Here is a 24,399-nt window from a genome sequence, read left to right as displayed (position 1 = left end):
ACAATCAAATGCCTTTGCATAGTCAATAAAGCACAAGTAAACATCTTTCTGGTATTCATTGCCTTGAGCCAAGATCCATCTGACAACAGCTATGATATCCCTTGTTCCACGTCTGAATCCAGTTTACACCTCTGGAAGTTCTCTGTCAGTATACTGCTGCAAACGTTTTTGAATTATCTTCAGTAAGATCTTACTTGCGTGCAATATTAATGATATTGTTCTATAATTTCCACATTCTGTAGGACCATCTTTCTTTAGAATGGGTACAAATATGAATCTCTTCCAGTCAGTTGGCAAGGTAGCTGTCTTCCAAATCTCTTGGCATAACCGAGTGAGTGCTTCCAATGGGGCATCCGTTTGTTGAAATATCTCAGTGGGCATTCCGTCAATTCCTGGAGCCTAGTTCTTTGCCAATTCTTTCATTGCAGCTTTGACTTCCCCCTTCAGTACCATTGGTTCTAGATCATATGCCACTTCCTGAAATAGATGAAGATCAACCAGTTCTTTTTGGTACAGTGACTCTGTGTATTCTTGCCATCTTCTCTTGATGTTTCCTGCATCATTCAATATTTTTCCCAGAGAATCTCTCAATATTGCAACTCGAGGCTTAAATTTTTTCTTCACTTCTTTCAGCTTGAGAAATGCCAAGTATGTTCTTCCCTTTTGGTTTTCAAACTCCTGGTCTTTCCATATTTCATTATAGTAATTGTTTTTGTCTGCTTGAGCTGCTCTTTGAAATCTTCTGTTCACCTCTTTTGTCATTTCTTCCATTTGCTTTAGCTACTCTCTGTTCAAGGGCAAGTTTCAGAGTCTCTTCTGTCATCCATTTTGGTCTTCTTTTCTTGTCTTTTTAGTGATCTCTTGCTTTCTTCATGGATAATGTTCTTGATATCCTCCCATAATTCTTCTGGTTTTCAGTCACTGGTGTTCAATGCATCAAATCTATTCTTTAGATGATCTCTAAATTAGGAGGGATATATTCAGGATCATATTTTGGCTCCCTTGGACTTGTTTTAATTGTCTGTAACATCAAGTTGAACTTGCATATGAGCAGTTGATGGTCTGTTCCACAATCAGCTCCTGGCCTGGTTTTGGCTGAAGATACTGAGCTTTTCCACTGCCTCTTGCCACAAATGTAGTCAATCCGATTCCTGTGTGTTCCATCTGGTGAAGTCCACGTGTAGAGCTGCCATTCGTGTTGTTGAAAAAAGGTGTTTGCAATGAACAAGTCATTGGTCTTGAAAAATTCTACCATGTAAGTTCCAGCATTATTTCTGTCACCAAGGCCAAATTTTCCAACTACGAGTGATTCTTCTTTGTTTCCAACTTTTGCATTCCAGTCACCAGTGATAATTAACACATCCTGATTTCATGTTTGGTCAATTTCAGACTGCAGAAGTTGCTAAAAATCTTCAATTTCCTCCTCATTGGCTTTGGTGGTTGGGACATAAATTTGAATAATAGTCATATTAATGGGTCTTCCTTGTAGGTGTATGGATATTATCCTATCACTGACAGCACTGTACTTCAAGACAGATCTTGAAACATCCTTTGTGATGATGAATGCTACGCCATTCCTCTTCAAACTGTCATTCCCAGCGTAGTAGATCATATGGTTGTCTGATTCAAAATGGCCAAAACCAGTCCATTTCTGCTCACTAATGCTAAGGATATCAATCTTTATGTGTTCCATTTCATTTTTGACAACTTCCAATTTTCCTAGATTCATACTTTGTGCATTCCATGTTCCGATGATTAATGGATGTCTGCAGCTGTTTCTCTTCAATTTGAGTGGTGCCACATCAGCAAATGGCAGTCTCCAAAGGTTTACTTTATCCATATGAGTAAGGCTGGATACACTCTGATGATGCAGCTCTTCCCTAGTCCTATTTTGTGAGCCTTCTAACCTAACCGGACTATTCATAAAGTTGCACGGTAATGTATCAGACAGTGTTTCTTTGCTATTCATAATGTTTTCCCTGGCCAATTCTTTGAGAAGTGAATGGCCTCTTCCTTCTTCCTAGTCTGTCTCAGTCTGTAAGCTGGGCTGATAGCTGTGCACCAGGTGCATCCCGCTGGGTTTGAAACATCAGTGGCTCAAAACTCACATCAACATGTCACCATGGTAGGACAAATCAACAGACAAGTTTGTCTCCCTGTTGGAAACCTCTCCTACCACCCTTGCCTGGGTCCCTGAAGCTGATTCCTCCTCTGTCCCAGTTCCTGGGCCTTTTAATACCCTTTCTCCCGCCCTGCTGCTTTGGGTGTGCCAGGGTTCCCTCTCTTCACCTGGATCCCTGTGGCTGACAGCAAAGCATACAGGAGGCAGTTATGAAAACTTCTTAGCCATAACCAAACATCTTGATGGAATGAGTAGCTGGGCCTGGGGGCTGAGGACCATAGTCTTGGTGGACACTAAGATCAATTGGCATAACATAGTCCACAAAGAAAAACCTCAACATCCTATTTTAATGACTAGCAACTGGGATCTTAAAAGCTTGTGAGTGGCCATCTAAGGTGTCAGTCTTCACCTGTCCAGAGCAAAGAAAATCAAAGAGGCAAGGAAACAATTAGTGCAAAGGACTAATGGACCACACAAATCCTAGCCTCCATGACTATGAGATCAGAAGAACTGGATGGTACCTGGCTATTACTGCTGACCATTCTGAAAGGGATCAAAATAGGAGGCTCTGAACAGAGTAGGGCAAAATTGTGGAACCAAACTTAGAATCATTAAAAAAAAAAAAAAAAAGAGTAGGCTTACTGGTCTGACAGAGACTGGTGAAACCTCGGAGAATATGGCTCTCAAATACCCTTCAAGCCTGGAACTGAACTCACTCCTATGATTCAACTTTCAGCCAAACAGACAGGCTTATAAGGTGAACATCAGGAAGATATGCACTCCTAGAATAATCACTCATATGAGATCAAAAGGATGGCATTTTCCCAGGGCTAAAGCTCAGAAGGTAGGAAGGGACAGGAAAGAAGGGCAAAAGGAAACAGTAAACACAGGGAGGAAGTGAGAAGAGTGTTATTACACTGTGGGAACTGCACTCAATGTCACAAAACAAAATGTGTATGAATTATTGAATGGAAAACTATATTACAGAATATGCTATTCTACCACAGCTCCTTTCATACATGCTAGGATGAGCATAATAAAAAAGATAGTTAATAATAAGTGTTGACAAGAATGTAGGGAGAATGGAATCTTCATACACTGCTGGAGGGAATAAAAAATGTTAACAGCTACCTTGAAAAACAATCTGGCAATTCTTTAAAAGGTTAAACATAGAGTTATCATACCAAACCAAAAAAAAAACAAAAAGAGTTATCATATGACCCAGCAATTACACTCCTAGGTATATACCCAAGAGAAATGAAACATGTCCACATAAAACCTTGTATACAAATGCTAATAGCAACATTATTCATCATAGCCAAAAGTAGAAACAACTCAAAGGTTCATCAACAGCTGAATGGACAAATAAATGTGATATATCCATGTTGTTTTTGTACCCCATTGAGTTGATTTTCAACTCATAGCAGTTCTATAGGATAGAACAGAACTACTGTAATCAGTAATCTCAATGGAAGCAGACTAATGTTATCTTTCTCCCACAGAGCAGCCTCTGAGTTCAAAGCGATGACCTTTCAATTAGCAGAAGAGTGTTTCACCTCTGTACCACCAGGGCTTCTATGATATGTCCAAGACAATGGGATATTCAGCCCAAAAAGGGAAAAGAAGTACTGATACATACTACAACCAGGGCTCTAACTGGTTCATTCCAGTTCAACCTCCTGCTGAGAATTTGCATTTCCATCCCAAACATACTGAATAAGAATCTGTATTTTAACAACATCTGCTTTCTTATAGATCCTCTTTTTAACAAGATAGGAACCTTGTTAAAATATAGATTCTGATTCAGTATTATCTGAGGTGGAAAGGCAAAATCTCAGCAGGGGATAAACAGGAATGAAGAAGTTCAAAGCCCTGACTACATAGATAAACCTTGAAAACATTATGCTAAGTAAAAGAAGCCACACACAAATGACCACATATTGTATGATTATGTTTATATGAGATTTCCAGAATAAGCAAATCCATAGAGACAGACAGTAGATTAGTGATTGCCAGGGGCTGAAGGAGAGGTCTGGAGGAAATAGGGTATGATTGCTAATTGGTTTGGGGTTTCTTTTAGGAAGTGATAAAAATGACTAAAAGTGATTGTGATGATTAATTGCACAATTCAATGAATATAAAAATATACTCCTCACTTAGACTACCTCGCTATCCAACATTTCACATTTATGGTAACAGTAAAAAGTCTATCTAACTATTTTGTACATCAACAACATATATCTGGTAGTAATAAACACCTAGCTGAAAGGCAAGAATAACGCTGGCTGTGACAGTTAACGTTATGTGTTAACTTGGCTAAGCCATGATTCTCAGTGGTTTGGCTTCAGTTACGTAATGATAAAATTTAGCAGTTATGTAATGATGTAGTCATCCTCCATTTTGTGATCCAATGAGGTCATCTTCTATTTTCACCTAATGTTGATTTTCATATATTGACCTAGTCTTTGGAATCTAACTATGTCAGTCAGTGAGGAGTGGGTATGCTCCTCACTTATTTAATTTGTGCATTTACATGGGTGAATTCTATAGCATGCAGATTATATCTCAAAAAAGCACAATGTATGTGAAAAAAAAGAAAGCTATTATTACTTGAAGGAAGAAGAAATATCTGGACTTCTGGTAGGATGGAGGAATAGACAGACAAGCTACACAGCACCTCTTCAACAAAGAAGAGAGAAACCAATTGACATGAGATTCAGAAGGTAATTCTGGAGCCCTGATCTTTGAAAGGAAGTATTCAGAAGTAGATTACATACGAACGAACGGAAAAACCTGAATGAAAATGGTGAGTATGGAGACAGTTGGAGCAGTGGACTGTCAGCTACTCTGAAGGGATCAACAGCTTGAATATTTCCAAGTGATAATGGGACCTGAGTATTGACCTAAAGATCAGCCCTGGTTGTCAAGGGCTGCAGGGATGACTACACTGGTGGCCTATGACTAAGAAGGGAAACAGCAAGGAGGGAGACAACCTGAGCTATAGACTTTTGGCTGTCCAAAAGGTGCAGCCATTTTGATTGTTTACAAGGGACAGCCATTTTGGATATTTAAAGTGACTGAAGGCACAGGCATTTTGAATGTTTGAAAACGGTGGCCATTTTGGATATTTAAAGTGACCGAAGGTGCAGCCATTTTGAAACTTTACAAGTGGTGGCCATTTTTTATTTTAAAGTGACAGCACTATCATTCAGATTCAAGGGACACAATAGGCTCTGTTTGCCAAGGATGGTAGTGACATATGGGAGGCTAACAACAGGAAAAGAGATGGGTGGTGAGTGTATAAGTGCTGCCAACTAATGAATAGAGCAGCACAACACAGTATCCTGCTTACATATATAACATACAAAACAAAGAAAATGAAAACTGTGGGCCAAGTCACTCTAACATACAACTGCCGATTAAATATAAACACAAAAAATGTCACAATGCCTTGGAGACAACAGAGCATCACAGTGCACACAAAGAAGTAAGACAAAGCAGGAGAAACAAGGGACCAGGACATAGACCCAGAACACATCCCTGAGAAAGATGCAGCACTGGAACTCCCTGATAAGGAATTCAAAAGAATTATATTTAGGTTATCTTCAACAAATTGAGAGGCAGATCAAGGAAAACACTGACAAAATTGAGGAAAACACAGAGAAAAGCCTAGAACAATTTCAAAAGACAATACAAGAAAAAAAATGACAAAATAAATGAAAAATTAGAAATGATACAAAATCTGCATACAGAAATCCAGAAGATAAATACTAAATTTTCAGAAATTGATAAGACATTGAATGGGGTGGAACTGAATCAATGGAAGACAGAATTAGTGAGACTGATGACAAATACCTCATACTTCTTTAGAAAATGATCAATCAGAAAGAAGATCGAAACAAAATGAAGAAAGCGCAAGGTTCATGTGGGATACCATTAAAAGGTATGTGTAATCAGAACTCCTGAACAGGAAGAGACAAATAAAACCAGAGAAAACTGTCAAAGATTTGTTGGAAGAGAATTTCCCTGGTATGACAAAAGATGAGCATATATTCATTCAAGAAATCCTATGAACTCCAAACAGAATAGACCCCAAAAGAAAATCAACCAGATATGATCATCAAACTCACTGAAACCAAAGACAAAGAAAGAATCCTGAAAGCAGCACAGGAAAAATGAAGTTACCTAGGGGCAACCAATAAGACTAAACTCAGATTTCTTGGCAGAAACCATGCAGGCGAGAAGATGGTATATATAAAACTCTGAAAGAGAAAAATTTCCAACCAAGAATTATGTACCCAGCAAAATTGTCCCTCAAATATGATGATGAAATTATGGCATTTGTTAAAACCAGACCAATCTTACAAGAGATGCTAAAGGGAGTCCTTTGGACAGAGAGGCAACAACAGCCAACAACAACTGACCATTAACACACATGGTGACATAACCCAGAAACCAGCCCAGCTATGGAAGTATCCAAAGTAAATAAGCCTACAAAATTGTAAACAGGGAACCAGAGACATCAACTGGCAAATGAGGACAGCTACATACCATAAAAAGGGAAAAACTGTGTAGTTACAGAACTTCTAAATGGTAGGGAAGTCAAGACAACTACAAGATAGAATGGACTGCTCTAAACTTGGGAAGAAAGCTATAAATCACAGGGTTACCTCAAAGAAAAATTATAAACCTTCACATCAAAATAAAAAAGAGGACCAGCACAAATATTTAGCAAATACTAAAACAATAGCAATGAAGGAAGTGGTAACACAACTCATAAACAAAATGAGCTCAGCATGGAAAATTCTAAGGAACAAAGAAATTGACACCATGAAAAAGCACATAACAAAAATGACAGCAACAAATTCATACTTGTTAATAATTACATATCTGGCAAGGGAGTTATCTCTAAGATTTAGAGAAAACTCCAATGCCACAACAGCAAAGGAATTAACAATCCAATTGAAAAATGGGCAGAAGACATAAATAGATACTTCACCAAGAAGGATACTCAGGTGGCCAGCAGATACATGAAGAGATGCTCATGATCACTGGCCATCAGAGAGATGCAAATCAAAACAACAAGATACCATCTCACCCCAGCACTGATGGCAAGGTTCGATGAGGTAGAAAATAACAAATGCTGGTGGAACTATGAAGTGATACAACCACTGTGGAAAGCAGTATGGTGATTCCTTAGAAAGTTGGAATTGGAGATACAATTGGAGCCAGCAATTTCATTACCCGGAATATATACTATGGAGGTGAGATTGAGGACAGGAACAGATATATGCACACCCATGTTCATCGCAGCACTATTTACAATAGTAAAAAGATGGAAACAACCTATATGCCTATCAATGGAAGAGTGGATGACCAAACTATGGTATATATACACAACGGAATGTTATGCAGCATAAAAAAATAATGTTTGTTGTTGTTGTTGTTGTTATGTGCCGTCAAGTTGGACCCAACTCATAGTGACCCCTCTTTGGGTTTTCAAGGCGGTATCGCTACAGAAGTAGATTGCCCAACTTTCCTTCTGCCAGCCTTCTGGTTAGCAGTCAAGTGCCCTAGGCACTACGCTACCAATGTAGTGTCTGCAAAACACCACAAAAGTTGGATGAACTTGAAGGACATTATGCTGAGTGAAATAAGTCAATCACAGAAGGACAAATATAGTACTAGTTCATTGTTTGGGAGGGTCAAGGAAAGGTTTACATATGGAGGGAAACTTTCTTTGTTGGTTGCCAGGGGTGGGAGGGAAGGGTAGTGAATACAGCAAAAAATAAACAAAAAACCACATTGACCCATGTCACTTTAGTTTTGTGTATTTCGCTGTATGTAAACTATATCTCAATAAAATTCATTTAAAAAAAAACAAAGAAATATCTGTGAAAATGGCATGGGTGGGGCATCTGAGCTCTTCCAACTTCACAAGGAGGGAGAAGGATCAAGATCAACAGCCAAAGGCTAATTCTTAGGAGGGAGAAGTAGGTCATAAATTGACTCTACCCTCCAACCTTTTTACCAAATGACACCAACTGTCCTACTCACCACTTCTCTGCTGGGTTTGATAATCTGCTACAATGGTCATACAGAGCTCACAGACCATACTCACAGTTAGGTGTTTATTATGGAAGTTAACAGTTCAGGATATAGGTCTTCAATCAATATAGCCTCTTCTCAGCTTTGCCACAAGCACACTTCTCTCCAGCCTTTGCTCTGTGCACCCTGCGGTCCCCCTTGGCCTCTGCTCATAAGCCTCTTGCCCAAAGGCACTCAGCTTTCTCACTCCATGGGCTGGGAAGCCCACTGCTCTGTCTCGTGTCAGTCTCTTGGTTCTGCCGTCTCTGCTAACACCTACTCTCTGTCATTGTGTCTCTCCATCTCTCATATCCCAACTGTCTGTCTCCTACATCAAGGAAGTTAAACATACGGGTCTCAAGTCCAAAAGATACGTTCAACTCCTGACTCTTCCTTCTTGATGGTAGTGAGATCTCCCCTTTCTGCCTCTGTGATCGCTCATTTTAAGCCTAGAAGGATGGTAAAACTGACCAATCCCTACGTTAGGCTTCCATACATATTATTTGCATGGTCCTACCCTCATAAGAGTATTATTTACATTACTAGCAAGCTAGCCAATCCCCTTGGTGAGCCACAAGCACCTCACATTTGCATAATACACTCAATCATCTGGTAGGAGTCACAAAGACGATGGCGAGAAAGGCAAATTACTGCAATGTATTATCTATGATAAAAATAAATACTTCAGAGAACCATTTAAAATTCTTACTAGCGCTCACACAAAACACTGTTAATTATTTTGTATTTTTAAAAATGAATAACACATTTATCAATTCAACAGTGAAAATTAGGCACAATTTCTCCAAACCACTGTTATCATAATAAAAATGTTTGTGAGAGTATTAATTTCTATCTTATAAAAGTCAGAGTAAACCAACTCAAAAACAAAATTGAAAAAGCTGAAAATATTGTTTGGTTGATTCTTGTTAAATAGGAGTCCCTGGGTTTTGCCAAATATAGACATCATTGATAGGCTTTCCCCAGGCGAAAAAAATCACAAGCAATAAGGAAGTCATTTCTGCCTAGACAACAGAAATAATACGTATCTGTATTTATTATATTGGCGCTCTGGTGGCATAGTGCCTAAGGCATTTGACTAACCAGAAGGTTGGTGGTTCAAACCCAGCAGCCACTTCACAGAAGGAAAACTGGGCGATCTGCTTCTATAAAGATTTCCTGCCTCAGAAACCCAATGGGGCTCACTATCACTACTGCCTATCTTGGTTGGAAAATACCACAAAATTTCAAAGCCCAATTGAAGACAACAGAAATAATATGTATCTCTATCGTGAAATTGACCAAACATGCAATCAGGATGTGTTAATTATCACTGGTGACTGGAATGCAAAAGTTGGAAACAAAGAAGAATCACCTGTAGTTGGAAAATTTGGCCTTGGTGACAGAAATAATGCTGGAACTCGTATGGTAGAATTTTGCAAGAACAGCGACTTGTTCGTTGCAAACACCTTTTTTCAACAACACGAACGGAGGCTGTACACATGGACTTCACCAGATGGAACACACAGGAATCAGATTGACTACATCTGTGGCAAGAGGCGGTGGAAAAGCTCAACATCTTCAGCCAAACCCAGGCCAGAAGCTGACTGTGGAACAGACCATCAACTGCTCCTATGCAAATTCAACTTGAAGTTAAAGATAATTAAAACAAGCCCAAGAGAGCCAAAGTATGATCTTGAATATATCCCTCCTGAATTTAGAGATCATCTAAAGAATAGATTTGATGCATTGAACACCAGTGACCAGAAGCCAGATGAATTATGGGAAGATATCAAGAACATTATCCATGAAGAAAGCAAGAGATCACTAAAAAGACAAGAAAAGAAAAGAAGATCAAAGTGGATGACAGAAGAGACTCTGAACCTTGCCCTTGAGCGGAGAATAGCTAAAGCCAATGGAAGAAATGAAAAGGTAAAAGGGCTGAACAGAAGATTTCAAAGAGCAGCTCGAGTAGACAAAGCCAATTACTAGAATGAAATGTGCAAAGACCTGGAGTCTGAAAACCAAAAGGGAAGAACAGGCTCAGCGTTTCTCCAACTGAAAGAACTGAAGAAAAAATTGAAGCCTCGAGTTGCAATATTGAGAGATTCTATGGGCAAAATATTGAATGATGCAGGAAACATCAAGAGAAGATGGCAGGAATACACAGAGTCACTGTACCAAAAAGAATTGATCAATCTTCATCCATTTCAGAAAGTGGCATATGATCTAGAACCAGTGGTAATGAAGGAAGAAGTCAAAGCTGCAATGAAAGAACTGGCGAAGAACAAGGCTCCAGGAATTGATGGCATACCGATTGAGATATTTCAACAAACAGGTGCCCCATTGGAGGCACTCACTCAGTTATGCCAAGAGATTTGGAAGACAGCTACCTGGCCAACTGACTGGAAGAGATCCATATTTGTGCCCATTCCAAAGAAAGGTGATCCCACAGAATGTGGAAATTATAGAACATATCATTAATATCGCACGCAAGTAAGATCTTACTGAAGATAATTCAGAAACGTTTGCAGCAGTCTATTGACAGAGAACTTCCAGAGGTTCAAGCCGGATTCAGAAGAGGACATGGAACAAGGGATATCATAGCTGTTGTCAGATGGATCTTGGCTCAAGGCAAAGAATACCAGAAAGATGTTGACTTGTGTTTTATTGACTATGCCAAGGCATTTGATTGTGTGGATCATGACAAATTATGGATAACACTGAAAAGAATGGGAATTCCTGAGCACTTGATTATACTCATGAGGAATCTGTACCTTGACCAGGAGGCTGTCGTTTGAACAGAACAAGGGGACACTACATGGTTTAAAATCAAGAAGGGAGGGCGTCAGGGTTGTATCCTTTCTCCACACTTGTTCAATCTATATGCTGAGCAAATAACCCAAGAAGCTGGACTATATGAAGAAAAACGTGGTATCAGGATTGGAGGAAGAATCATTAACAACCTGAGATATGCAGATGATACAACTTTGCTTGCTGAAAGTGAGGATGACTTAAGGCACCTACTGATGAAGGTTGAAGAATACAGTCTGCAGTATGGATTACATCTCAATATAAAGAAAACAAAAATCCTCACAACTGGACCAATGAGCAGCATCACAATAAATGGAGAAAAGATTGAGGTTGTCAAAGAATTCACGTTGCTTGGTTCTACAATCGATGCCAATGGAAGCAGCAGTCAGGACATTAGACGATGTGTAGCATTGGGAAAGTCAACTGTGAAGGAACTGTATCACGTGCTGAGGAGCAAGGATATCTCAAGGACTAAGGTGCGCCTGACACAAGCCATGATATTTCCAATTGCCTCGTATGCATGTGAGAGCTGGACAATGTATAAGGAAGACCGAAGAAGAGTTGTTGCTTTTGAGTTGTGCTGGTGAAGAATGCTGAAAGTACCATGGACTGCTAAAAGAACTAACAGATCTGTCCTGGAGGAAGTGCAGCCAGAATGCTCCTTGGAAGCAAGAATGGCCAGACTTCGTCTCACCTATTTTGGTCATGTTGTCAGAAGGGACCATTCCCTGGAGAAGGATGTCATGCTTGGTAGGGTGGAGGGTCGACGAACGAGGGGGAGGCCTTCAAGGAGATGGATTGACACGGTGGCTGCGATGATGGGCTCAAGTATAGCAGGGATTGTGGGGCTGGTGCGGGATCGGGCAGTGTTTCGTTGTGCTGTGCATGGGGTTGCTATGAGTCGGAAACAACTCGACAGCACTTAACAACAACAACAACATTATATTATTATCATATTTTCTGAACTATTTAGAAGGATATCCTTATTCATAACATTTTCTAAAAAATCACAACTATGTCACTGAAAAATATGCTCTTAAGCTCTGGTAGCATAGTGCCTAAGGCACCTGACTCCTAACCAGAAGGCTGGTGGTTCAAACCCACCAGCCACTCCTTGGAAGGAAGGCTGGGCAATCTACTTATCTACTTCCATAGTGATACTGCCTCGGCAACCCAATGATGGGTCACTATGAGTCGGGGCCGACTCAAGAGCACATAACAATAACAACAAATTTGAGCTTTTTTTTCCTAGAACTCTTCATCACATGTGCTCCTTGCTGCTCCTGCTGGCTTTAATAAAAAGGCAAGACAGACTCAAAGAGATGCTAAGACCAGTGGTCTAAGTCTGATTATGACCAGACCAAGTGAAAAGGATTTTGCAAGCCTGCTTTAGCAGCACAATACAATGGGAGCTGGCAGCTGGATTGAAAAAAAACAAAAGCAAAGCAAATCAAACTGAAATAAAACAAAAATTACCTGCTACATTTCCTAGGGCAAGAAATGGTTTTTTGAGTTCATTTTAAGGCACCCCTATTGACATACTGGAATCAGCATTATGATTTTAAGTATAAAGATTGTATTCTCACTGTAAAGCACTATACGATGGACCCTGAGCTGTTTTTCTCGTAGTGGTGAAGACTAGCGCTGATTCCATCATGTTGCTTAGTACCAGGTGTCTGGTACTAAGAGTTTGCTCCAGAAGAGAATAAAGCTAACTAGTTCACACAGGGATTGAACACATGACCCTGGTCTGATTAGCACAGGGCTAATCAACTACCAAAATAGCTACCACAATTAAGAGCTGCTTCCATTTATATACTACCTGCTATATGCCAGGCATTGTGCTAAATTAAACGCTCTATGTACATTATCTGTTAAACTTCACAAAAATCTTACATGGTAGATATTATCCCTATTTTACAGAAGTGGAAAGCGAGGATCAGATAGTCAATCTTACACACTATCTTACAGATAGAAAATGGAAGAATCTGGAACGCAAATTTAAGTCTGATTGGCTCAAAATCTCCTAGTCCTTAACAAAACTGTATTGTCAATTAAATCCAAATAAATGAAAGGCCACTGTATGATATAATGGAAGAGAAAGATGTATTAATCTGATCTGAAAACAATATTTAAAATTCCAAACATCTTCATTCACAAATAATTAAAACTGTTCTGACAATGCAATGAAAGATGGATATGCCTACTGTGGATATCTTCATTCACAAAGTAATTCAGATTCACTCATAATGGCTTAATAAGAAGCTGACAAATTTTAACAAAAAAGTGTATTTATGAAAAATGAAGAAAATAAAAACAAGTGTCAATGTCTTAAATTTAAATACCAGTTAAGAATTTTCAATCAAATTGTTCGTATTTAACTAAAAAGGAGAAGAAAATAATACTAGTTATTATTTCTTAGAATAAAACTCTATTTGTTGTTAGCTGCCATCAATTCCATCCTCAACTCATGACAACCCTATGCACAACAGAACAAACTGCTGCCCAGTCTTGCTCCATCCCCACAATCACCATCTCTATGACTGGATGCTGATTAATCACTGTGATCCATAGGGTTTTCATTGGCTGATTTTCAGAAGTAGATTGTCAGGTCTTTCTTCCTAGTCCAGCTCAGTCAGAAAGCTCTGCTAAAACCTGTTTGGCAAAATAGCAACACAAGCCTCCAATGACAGACAGGCAGAGGCTGCACATGGAGAGCACTGGCCAGGAAATGAGTCTGTATGGCAGGCAAGAATTCTACCACTGAACCACCAATGCCATTGAACTGTAAAACAACTTTTCCTTCAAAGAATTATTAATTAATAAAAGCAGCTGTTTGTTTATACTAGTATGAACACACAATAGCATTTAAATATGATTTTTTTTTAATGTTATGTTATTTTAAAGATTTTGTATTTCTAGAATTGCAAGCGACTTTTAAATGAGCAGAAGTTGTGCTGAAGAGAACTATACCAGGAAGTGATGAGTTAAAATAGTACTGAAAGCAAATTTCCACAGGCCACATTACCAAGATAATTTAAATTAACAGACATGTATTGAAAACTACCTACTAGGAACTAAGTTCTTGTCTCTTTGTCAAATGCTGGAAATGCAAAAACAACTCAAAGAACTCAAATCTAATATGGCAATAAAAACTTTTAAGAAATTAGAGTTCAAGGCAGAGTACTAAAACTATCAATGTAAAAGTGCCTAATAAAGTAGAATGAGTGCTGGTCTGACTAATCAAGAAAGCTGCTGTCAACCTGACACTGAGGATGACAAGGATTTCCATGGGTGATAAAGGATGACAGAGTGAGAGGTATGGGCAGATGTTCCAGGTTAAGGGAAGAACGTAAGCAAGACCAAGCAAGTGTGCGGACACTTATAAAACCGAGCAGCCTGGACTGACCATTGTATGGCATGTCTTATAGAGCTGGAGTAGGAAATGGAGGCTGAAAATATAATTTGCAGTCAAATCACTGACTATTGTCTTGGTAAGGAATTACATTTTATTTGGTGAAGATGGGAAACCAGAGCATGTTTGTGACAAGGTAGCTGCTTAGAGTAGCCTCCGAGCATGAACCCTCAGTTGGATAGCCTGGTTTGGTACCCTGGCTCTCCTGCTCATTTAATTGTGAACTTTGAACTAGTTGCTTAATATCTCTGTGTTTTAGTTTCCTCAGCTCTAAAGGGAAACAAAATAGTGCCAATTTTCTAAGGAGAGTCAGAAAGATTAAATGAGATGATATACATCAAGTACCTAAAATAGCAGCTAGCACAAACCCCCAAAAAATAAGTCATAAATACACATAATATCTTCTTCATCCCAGCACTGCAGAGCTAATGAAACAATAAAAGGGATTCCAAGAGAAGGAAGCCCCAGGAACTATGGATTATAGATAAGCTAAAATTAAAAAAGGGTAACTATAGGATTTTCAGAGATTTATAAAATAAAATTATAGGTTGGATAAACCCTGTCATCTTACTGTAGTTCTGAGTTCAGTAAATTCATTTTCAATTGTACCAGTTCATTAATGCCTCAGATTATCATTTCTCAAGGTGGTTCCAAAATCAATGTACATGGGATGAATTATTTCTTCACCTCCCCCAATGTCTAAAACATTATACTTGGATTATCTATGTAACTCTACACACCTAGTGATAGGAGTATGGATGAAAAACATACAAATTTAAGTGAAACCCTGGACATTTCTGTTAAAACTATATGTTAGCAGAATAACACAAAAACCTGTGATGTACGAGTCTTTGCAAGAGGAGAAGTGCATGCTTCCTGAAATTGATCTTCATTAATTCCAATCTCTTTGAGATAACTTTCTAACAGCTTTTCAACCTACAAAGAGAAAGTTTAACTTTTTTAATTAACATAGAAAATTTGTAAATGATAGTTTTCACATTACTTATCTAGTTTAAACTCAAAAATCCATTGCCATGGATTTGATTCCAATTCATAGTTGGCCTTATAGGACAGAGTAGAACTACTCCATAAGGTTTCCAAGGCTGTAAATCTTTACAGAAGCAAATTGCCCTATCTTTTTCCCATGGAGTAGCTGGTAGGTTCAAACCATTGACCTGATGCTTAGCAACCAATTTCTTTAACCACTGTGCCACCAGGGCTCCTTGTATCTAGTTAGGAAAAGTATAATCAAATGCTTGTTTGCAATTATTAATTTACATATAATATTACATGGCAATGACATTGTTTTTAACAGAAAAAGCAAAAAGTTAAAATATTTCACAGAAAATCACACAAAATAATTTCCCACAATTTTATTTCCTTTACTAGAAATAATGTAAGTGAGGATTATACAGTTCAATGTGGCATAACTCTTTTTTTTTTTTTTCAATTTTATTTTGATTTGGGTGAAGATTTACAGAGTAAATTCACTTTTCATACAGCAGTTCACATATACTTTGTCTCATGTCATTGACCAAAATTTACAATGCAACAGCTCCCCTCCCACTTCCTCCCCATAGTTTCTTCCCAGTGTCCATCCCTCCATACTCTTCTGCGCCCTGAGCTGTCTCCCTGTGTATAAGCAGCCCTTCTTTCTCCCATGATTGTTCTCTCCAGGGCGTGTGTCTACTTAAGGTAAATGTTTAACTCACATGCCTGCACCTTGTTTGGCTGGAAACCACAGGTGTGGGTTCAATTCCAGACCTGAAGGGCAGCTAGGGGCCATACTCTCAGTGGTTCCACCAGGCTCTATTGGACCAGCAAACCTGGTCCCCACCTTCTTTTTTTTTTTGCCTCCAAATGATTTTGAGTTTTGTTCCACATTGTTCTCCCTCTCTATGCAGGATCTCCTACATCCCTTCCAAGTGGATGACAGTGGTAGCCGGGCACCATCTAGTTCTTCTGGTCTCATAGTTGTATAGGTTGCAGATCAGATGGTGTACCAGTCACTAGGACTGATTGTTTCCATTAATTTTGGTTTTCTTCTTTCTTCTTGATGAGGAAAGACCCATTGTTGCATCTAGATGGCAGCTTGCTAGCTTTTAAGATGCCAGTTGCTACTCGCCAAAGTAGGAGGTGGAACAATGTTTTATATAGTATGTTATGCCAATTGAGCTTGATGTCCCCTGCGACTATGGTCCCAAGCCCGCAGGACAATGTGGCATAACTCTTAAGTTGCCCTGAGGCATCGTTAAAAATCACAAGACAACCAGGGATAAATGAATAAATACTTCCTTGGCATCAGCAAAATAATAACGACAAAATTTAAAGATTAGATGCAAGATCCCTTAAAATCGTTGTTAAAAAAATTCCTCGTTGAATTGGTATATGTATTGCTGTGTATATTCTCCACAACAATAAATAAATTAATTAAATATTAAAAAAAAAAAAAAAAAAAAAACCCAACTATTTCTTAGATTCTAGGATAGAAGAAATAAGAAGTCCTAAGAATGCAATGCTCAGAGAACCCTCAGAAGCTCATGTTAACTAGTAGTATTATTAGGATATATTTTAATTTTGTAAAATTAAAGAATTTTAATGGAAAGGTCCTTTTTTAATTTAAAAAAGCAAAAAGTAATATTATTCTAATCAATGAAAAAAATACTCACGAGTTCTTTGTATTCCTGATGAATCTCTGTATAGGTCAATTTACTTTCTTCTTCATCATCAAAAACTAAATTTAAATGAAAAATAGTACCAGTGTTAAAAAAAAAAATCATTTCACCAATGCAAACATCAGTCTACTCCATACAAACATAACTATTCATTATTATAGTCCAGTTCTTTAGCTTTGAATTCTTGTTTTTTTCGTTTTTCTTCAACGTGATGGCGGTGAGTTTTTCTTAATACTCTTAGATAAAAAGCACACCTGAAAATACAGGTAAAACCAAAAAAAAACCAAACAAACTCACTGCTGTGGAGTCGGACCCGACTCACAGCGACCCCTCCTTGGGTTTCCGAGGCGGTATCTCTATGGAAGTAGATTGTTCAGTTTTCCTTCTGAGGAGGGCTGATGGGTTTGAACCACCAGCCTTCTAGTTAGCAGTCAAATGCCTTAGGCACTATGCCACCAGAGCTCCTGAAAACACAGGTAAGTACATAAAAATATTTAGGCTGTCTCTACCACTTTCTAAGTCCAAAAGTTTTTAGAAAATAGGTTATGAAAACTGACATATGGACAGTTGTTCAGATATCTTTGTAAGAAAGGCAGAATTCTTAGACTTATGATGCGTGCATGTATATGAGGCAATCTTGGATATTCTTTCTCAGCATCAGATCATGAGTCTCAACAGGCACTACACAAAGCAGAGTCTAGTAATGACAGATTAAATACACTAACACTAAACATCATGAAAAACTTGAATATTCAGGTTTTAACACTGAGTTTTAACAGAGAAATACTCCCTCCCCTAGTATCTCATACTCCCCAGGATGTTTTTGAGATTTTTACACTACAAATAACACTAATACTAGTCTAAATATTTTTAAATGCACTGAAGTAGATTGCCCAACCTTCCTTCTGAGGAGTGGCTGGTGGGTTTGAACGTCCAACCTTCTGGTTAGCAGTCATGTGCCTTAGGCACTATGCTACCAGAGCTCCTAACAAAGGCCCATAGGACCAAAAAAAGAAAAGATTCTTTTAGAACAAAGAATTCTTATGCATATGAGCACTTGAACCAAAAACTAAGCTTATCCAAAAAGTCTTCTCTTTTAACAGTTCTTAAAAGTCTGAAGGAAAGAACAAATCTGAATATATTTACTTGATAATAGACAAAGCAAGTGAACTACCATAGAAAATAACTTCTCACTTCACTGCTAGCTGAAGAGGACCGATAAAAGTGGGGGAAAAAAACTCTCACAGACTTTATCGGAAAATAACTCTCAGAACATGTGAATAAAATTGCCATGACAGTTTTTTATAAGAGATTTTTAAAATGCTGCCTAAATACAGTGTGTTTGATAATATTGTTGTTGTTGTTGTTGTTGTTGTGTGCCATCGAGTCAGCCCTGACTCATAGCAACCCCTCCTTGGGTTTCCGAGGCAGTATCACTAACTACGTCAGTAGGATTGCCCAACCTTCCTTCCGAGGAGTGGCTGGTGGGTTAAGTACACATAATTAAACACATTGAACACTGATTTTCTTTTTAAATTCTCATTCCCACAGACTTATACAAGCAGATTATTATATTTTAGAAATGCTCAAGTACCTCTCAAGTAACACTTTATAGATTATAAATTGCTGTTCATAATAGTATTTAGTTGATGCAAATGTTACTAGAAGTGACTAGGTCACTTTTGTTACACATAATTAATAATTTTAACAATATTAATAATGAAGTTAAACAAAACAAAAACAAATGTCTACCAAATGATCACATGAATGAGATACCACATAAACTTAAAAAGGTGTATTTTCCCTCAAGAAGCAACAACCTAATTAGACAAAGAGGACAAACGCATAAGATGTAAACAATAAACTTTTTTAGTTCCCCCCAGAATGATCTTTCTAAAATACAAAACAAACGTCTGTAATTTTTCGCTTAATGTTCTTCAATGAGTGCTCATTGCCTACAGAATAAGTGCAAGATCCTTAAAAGGCCAACAAGACCCTCCAAGATTAGGGTCTCATCTCATCCCTGTCTCATCTCCACCACTCCACAATCCAAACTTTGCACTCTTAACAACATCCAACTACTTGTAATGCCTTCAAACAATGCACACACTGCTTCAAACCTTCAAGCCTTTGCTTAAGAGTCCCTTCTATCGTTTGCCTTTCCCCCACTTCTCTCCCAACCACTCTTCAAACCACATGGAAGGTGGCACCTTCTCCATGACCTGCTATCTACTTCCTTACCCCTAGGCATTTAGAAGGAAGGTTGGGCAATCCTACTTCGTAGTGATAACTGCCTCGGAAACCCAAGGAGGGGTCGCTATGAGTCGGCTGACTGGACGGCAAATAACAACAACAACAACAGGCATTTAGAGCTCTCCCTCTAATTCATAACACACAACACCATGTGTCTAACTTTAGTATAGCACCTACTGTTTTATATTTCAATTCTGTTAAGCAGCCTATCTTCTCCACTAGACTTCTCAAATACAAAGACTGTTTTATTCATCTTTATTCTACCCTCAGCTTCTGGCCCAAGGGCTCATACATAGTAGACACCCAATGTTTGTTGAACTTTTACAAAAGAGTTGTACAAAAACAATCTTTAAATTATCTGAGGTAGAGATTAGCCAACCCAAAGGTAGTGAAGTATAAAAACTTACTCCAAGTGTCACTGCCATGTTACTTCCATTTCTCTTGACATCTCTATGTAAGGAGGCATAACAGCTGCAATAAAACCCTACTAAAATTGTTTTCAGTCACATTACATGCTTATAAGGCTGAGGATTACTATGTGTTATTGAGATGCAGCCACTTCAGATATTTGAAGATTAAAAAAAACTTTTTTTTTCCCCCCATTTTACCACTTAGCCTCGGGGGAGTAAATGGAATCAAAAGATGACTTAATTTCTTCTTCTCCTTAAAGGAGGTCAGATTTCCTCATGCTTCAGCAGTCTCATAAAGCATTTTAAATTTTTTAAAGGAATAAAAATAATTATTTTTGAACTTCTTAAAAAACTACTTGTAAAACTGATACTTCATAACTACTAATGGAATTCTGACTGTGGCACTGAGAGAATGTAATTAAAGGATTCTGTGTCAATCTAAATTTCATCTTTACCAGATTCATGGAATTGGTGGGTTGAAAAGGACTCTTAAAGGTCATCCAGAATAATCAACCATGTGAGAGCTGAATCTCCTGTATATCATCTCCACTGACTGGCTTGGCTAACAGATTTACTCTTTATTTATTTACATTTTTTTGCAACTTTTCATTGTGATTTGGGTGAAAGTTTACAGAGCAAGTTAGTTTTCCACTCAACCGTTCACACACAATTTGTTTCATGATATACACCTGCAATCCCACAATGTAACAGCATCCTTCCCACTTTCTCCCTGTGATTCGCGTTTCCATTTGAGTCCTTCTTTCCTATTCCTTCTTGCCTTTCTTTGTGTGGTAGCGTAATGCCTAAATGCACTTAACTGTCAACCAGAAGGCTGGCGGTTCAAAACCAGCCACTCCTTGCAAGGAAGGCTGGGCAATCTGCTTTCGTACTGATACTGCCTCCGAAACCTAAGGAGGGCTTGCTACGAGCCGAGCCGGGTCCGACTCGAGGCACGTAACAACAGTGCCTGGGGAACTCATTACTTTCAGAAGCAGGCCAAACCATTTTGGATAAGTTCATTATGAAACACTTCCTTTATAGAAATGTTTTCCTGTAGCTTGTACTCACTTGTCCTAGCTTTCCCACACTTAACCTTACAAAACAAGCCTAATCTCTCCAACGCGAGATAGTGCTTCAAATGACTGATGGATATTACTACCCTCAAAGTCTTGCCAGGCTAAAAAACGGGTGTTAACGGTTGGGTGCTCATTGAAATGACAGTATTTCTGGTTTCTTTTCCGTGAATGGGAACCAGTTTGTCTCCAGTAACTCAATGGGTAACTCCCAGGTGTGAACTTGGAGGTACTCCTCCCTCACACGGAGATTTGCCTAAGGCACTTGACTGCTAACCAGAAGGCTGGCGGTTCGATCCCACCAGCCACTCCTCGGAAGGAAGATGGGGCAATATACTGCCATAGTGATACTGCCTCGGAAACCCAAGGAGGGGTCGCTATGAGTCGGATCCGACTCGACGGCAACATAACAACAACAACAACAACACTTTTATATTCTTTATTAGAAAGTACTCCCCATTTTTAGCATACCCAAGTGTTAGAGATCTCAATAAAGGGAACAAACCATCAGATTGATCATCGGCTCTGGGCCTGGTGGAAGTGATCATAGGGCCTCCTTCTCAATTAACTGCTGTTCTTGGGCAAATCATTTCTCATTTCATAAACTGACTCCACAGGGCAAAGTACTACGGATTAGAATGAACTCGAAAGGATACCGAAGCTTTTCGATCACTAGGGAAGTAGCCCACCCCAAACAGTTCACCAGCCAAGGCAGAAATGTTCAGGAAGAGGTGAGAAACCGCGCATAACGTTAGTGTTTTTCGGATGTGCGTCTGGGCCCCGAAGTAGAAGGATATCGATCGCATTTCAGTTCTGCAAACGAAAACACAGGAGTTGTGAAAGCCATTTATGCTACACACGTAGCTCTAAATCTGGCAGATGGGGGGCGGATTGAAGTTGAAAGGTGGTTTGTGTTGACCACCTCCCTGCCAACTGCGGCTGTAAGAGAATGCGAGAAAGGATTGCCAGTTCAGGCTCTGGATTTTACCTTCACATTTCTGCTCCACAAAGTCCAAGATGGGAATGGACCAGTCCGGGCCTCGTAGGAAGCCCGCGATGCTCTCCACCACCCACTCCACCTCCTCCTCTTCTTCCGCAGCCATTCTGCTCCGAGGGGCAAGAGGCCTTGACCAGCCCCGAGCCTGCTAAGGCTCTTCCGCCGCAGGGAGCCACGAGGGAAAAGAACTGTCCCAGCAGTCGCCGGGACACTGGAATGAAAGCTAAAAGTCGGTTAACGTAAAATGGTCGCTATGGCAACTAGAGTAGCCGCCCCAGGCAGCTGCCGGGAAGCGAACACAGCTTCCCTAGAGTCTGCGCACCTCACAGAAGGGCATTTGAAGAACGTTTCCGATTGGCTGGAAAAGAACAGTAAGCGGATCAAAAGATAACCCTCCGCCCATTGGTCCGGGGTTGTTAGAGTAGAAGTGCTGCAATTGGTTGTAGATGCTGGTAGGAATCTCTGCAATCCCTCTTCAGAGAAGGGCGTCGAAGCAGAGGCTTACAGTTGTTGCCCGGTAAACTAGAAATCTGGCCTGTGACTAAAAGGGCTTTAAAGGCGCGGGCTCGCCAGGTGTTCCCAACCTCTCAGTGACTTCCATTTTCAGCCCCGTTTCCCAGAGCGTTTGTAATTAAAGGGTTGTTTGAAAATACAAACCTGGGGGGGAGGGGCCGAAAAAAAAAGTAGAAAATGGAGCAAAGTAGCTCTGTAAGATTTGCTGATTGGCTCTCCAGGCTGGTCTTCAATCTCTGATGCGTGGAGATAATTAGAACTAGGAGTTTTTCTAGGGCAATATCATAATTAATACACATTTAAAATAAATGTTGATGTAACCAAGGCTTATAGCAAATAACTGCAACTGGATACCTAGATTTGACTCCATTGTAGTATGTTTTGAATTATTTGTAATGGGATCTCTGAAGGCTTGGAGTTGCAAAAAACCTTCAAATAATCCTGTGTGTGTGAATACATATATACATACATATTTTTTTGTATTGTTAGTGTTATTTGCCCTTGAGGCGGACCTGACTCATAGCGACCCCTCCTTGGGTTTCTGAGGTGGTTATCATTATGGAAGCAGATTGCCCAACCTTTCTTCTGAGGAGTGGCCAGTGGGTTTGAACTGCCAGCCTTCTGGTTAGCAGTCAAATGCCATAGGCACTATGCCACCAGAGCTCCTATATATATACGTGTGTGTGTGTGTGTGTATGTGTGTGTATCTTTTCATATAAAAATAGCACTACTGTATCGTTTTTTTACAGCTGAGACTGGGCCATGTACTTCTGTAGAGATACCACCTGGGAGGGATTGCTATGAGTTGGATTTGTCTCAAGGCAGTGAGTTTGGGTTTTTGGTTTTCAGAATTATAAATAAGATATTTGCAATGAATAACTTCTTGGTTTTGCAAAATTCTATCATGCCATCTCCAGAGTCATTTCTATCACCAAGACCATGTTTTCCAACTGTGAGTGATTCTACTTTGTTTCCAACTTCTGTATTGCAATCACTAGTGGCATAGTGCCTGGGGTATTTGACTGCTAACCAGAAGCCTGGTGGTTCAAACCCACCAGCCATGCCTCGGAAGGAAGGTTGGGCAATCTACTTCTGTAGTGATACCATGTCAGAAGCCTAAGGAGGGGTGGCTATGAGTCAAATCTGACTCAACAGCAGTGAGTGAGTAATAATCAATACATCTTGATTGCATGTTTGGTCAATTTCAGACTGCAGAAGTTGGTAAAAATCTTCAATTTCCTAATTTTTGGCTTAAGTGGTTGATGCACCATATATTTTAATAATAGTAGTATTAATTGGTCTTCCTTATAAGCATATGGATATCATCCTATCACTGACAGCATTGTACTTCAGAGTAGATCTTGAAACATTCTTTGTGACAGTGAATGCTATCCCATTCCTCTTTGATTTGTCATTCCTCGCATGTTGTTGTTGTTGTTGTTTGCCATCAAGACGCCCCGACTCATAGCCACCCCTCCTTGGGTTTCCGAGGCAGTATAGTAGACCATAAGATTGTCTGACTCAAAATGGCCCAAACCAGTCCATTTCAGCTCACTAATCCCTACAGTTTAGATTTTTATGTGTCCCATTTTATTTTTGACAACATCCAATTTTCCTACATTCATACTTCATACATTCTATGTTCCAATTATTAATAGATGTTTACAGCTGTTTCTTTCCATTTTGAGTCATGTCCCATCAGCAAATACCTTTTTTCAACAACATAAACCATGGCTATACACGTGGACCACCAGGTGGAATACACAGGAATCAGATCAACTATATCTGTGGAAAGAGACGATAAGAAGCTCAGTATCTTCAACCAAAACAAGGCCAGGAACTGACTGTGAAACAGACCATCAATTGTTGATATGCAACTTCAAGTTGAAGCTGAAGATAATTGAAACAGCCCACAAAAGCCAAAATATGGCCTTGATTGTATCCCACCTCAATTTAGGGACCATCTGAAGAATATATTTGATGCATTGAACACCAGTGACCCAAAACTAGATGAATTGTGGGATGGCATAGAGAACATCAACC

At 39.3% G+C, this 24,399-nt stretch overlaps 1 protein-coding gene across 1 annotated transcript in view; it reads right to left on the bottom strand.

Annotated features, from left to right (window-relative positions):
- The window catches only part of CFAP36 (cilia and flagella associated protein 36), a 43,641-nt gene extending 21,692 nt beyond the window's left edge, over positions 1–21,949 (bottom strand). The window contains exons 1-3 of the mRNA XM_007938009.2: positions 21,835–21,949; positions 17,105–17,169; positions 15,270–15,371 (exon numbers count right to left, since the gene is read on the bottom strand). Coding sequence (XP_007936200.1) covers positions 15,270–15,371; positions 17,105–17,169; positions 21,835–21,949 — 282 coding nt within the window. The remainder of the gene's footprint in view (positions 1–15,269; positions 15,372–17,104; positions 17,170–21,834) is intronic.
- Between the last annotated feature and the right edge of the window lie 2,450 nt (positions 21,950–24,399).

This window comes from Orycteropus afer, unplaced genomic scaffold (assembly GCF_000298275.1).
Source record: "Orycteropus afer afer isolate SDZICR_OR568_19922 unplaced genomic scaffold, OryAfe1.0 scaffold00046, whole genome shotgun sequence".
NCBI classification, from domain to species: domain Eukaryota; kingdom Metazoa; phylum Chordata; class Mammalia; order Tubulidentata; family Orycteropodidae; genus Orycteropus; species Orycteropus afer.
The sequence above is the reverse complement of the archived record's forward strand: the minus strand, read 5'-3'. Positions and strand labels throughout refer to the sequence as shown.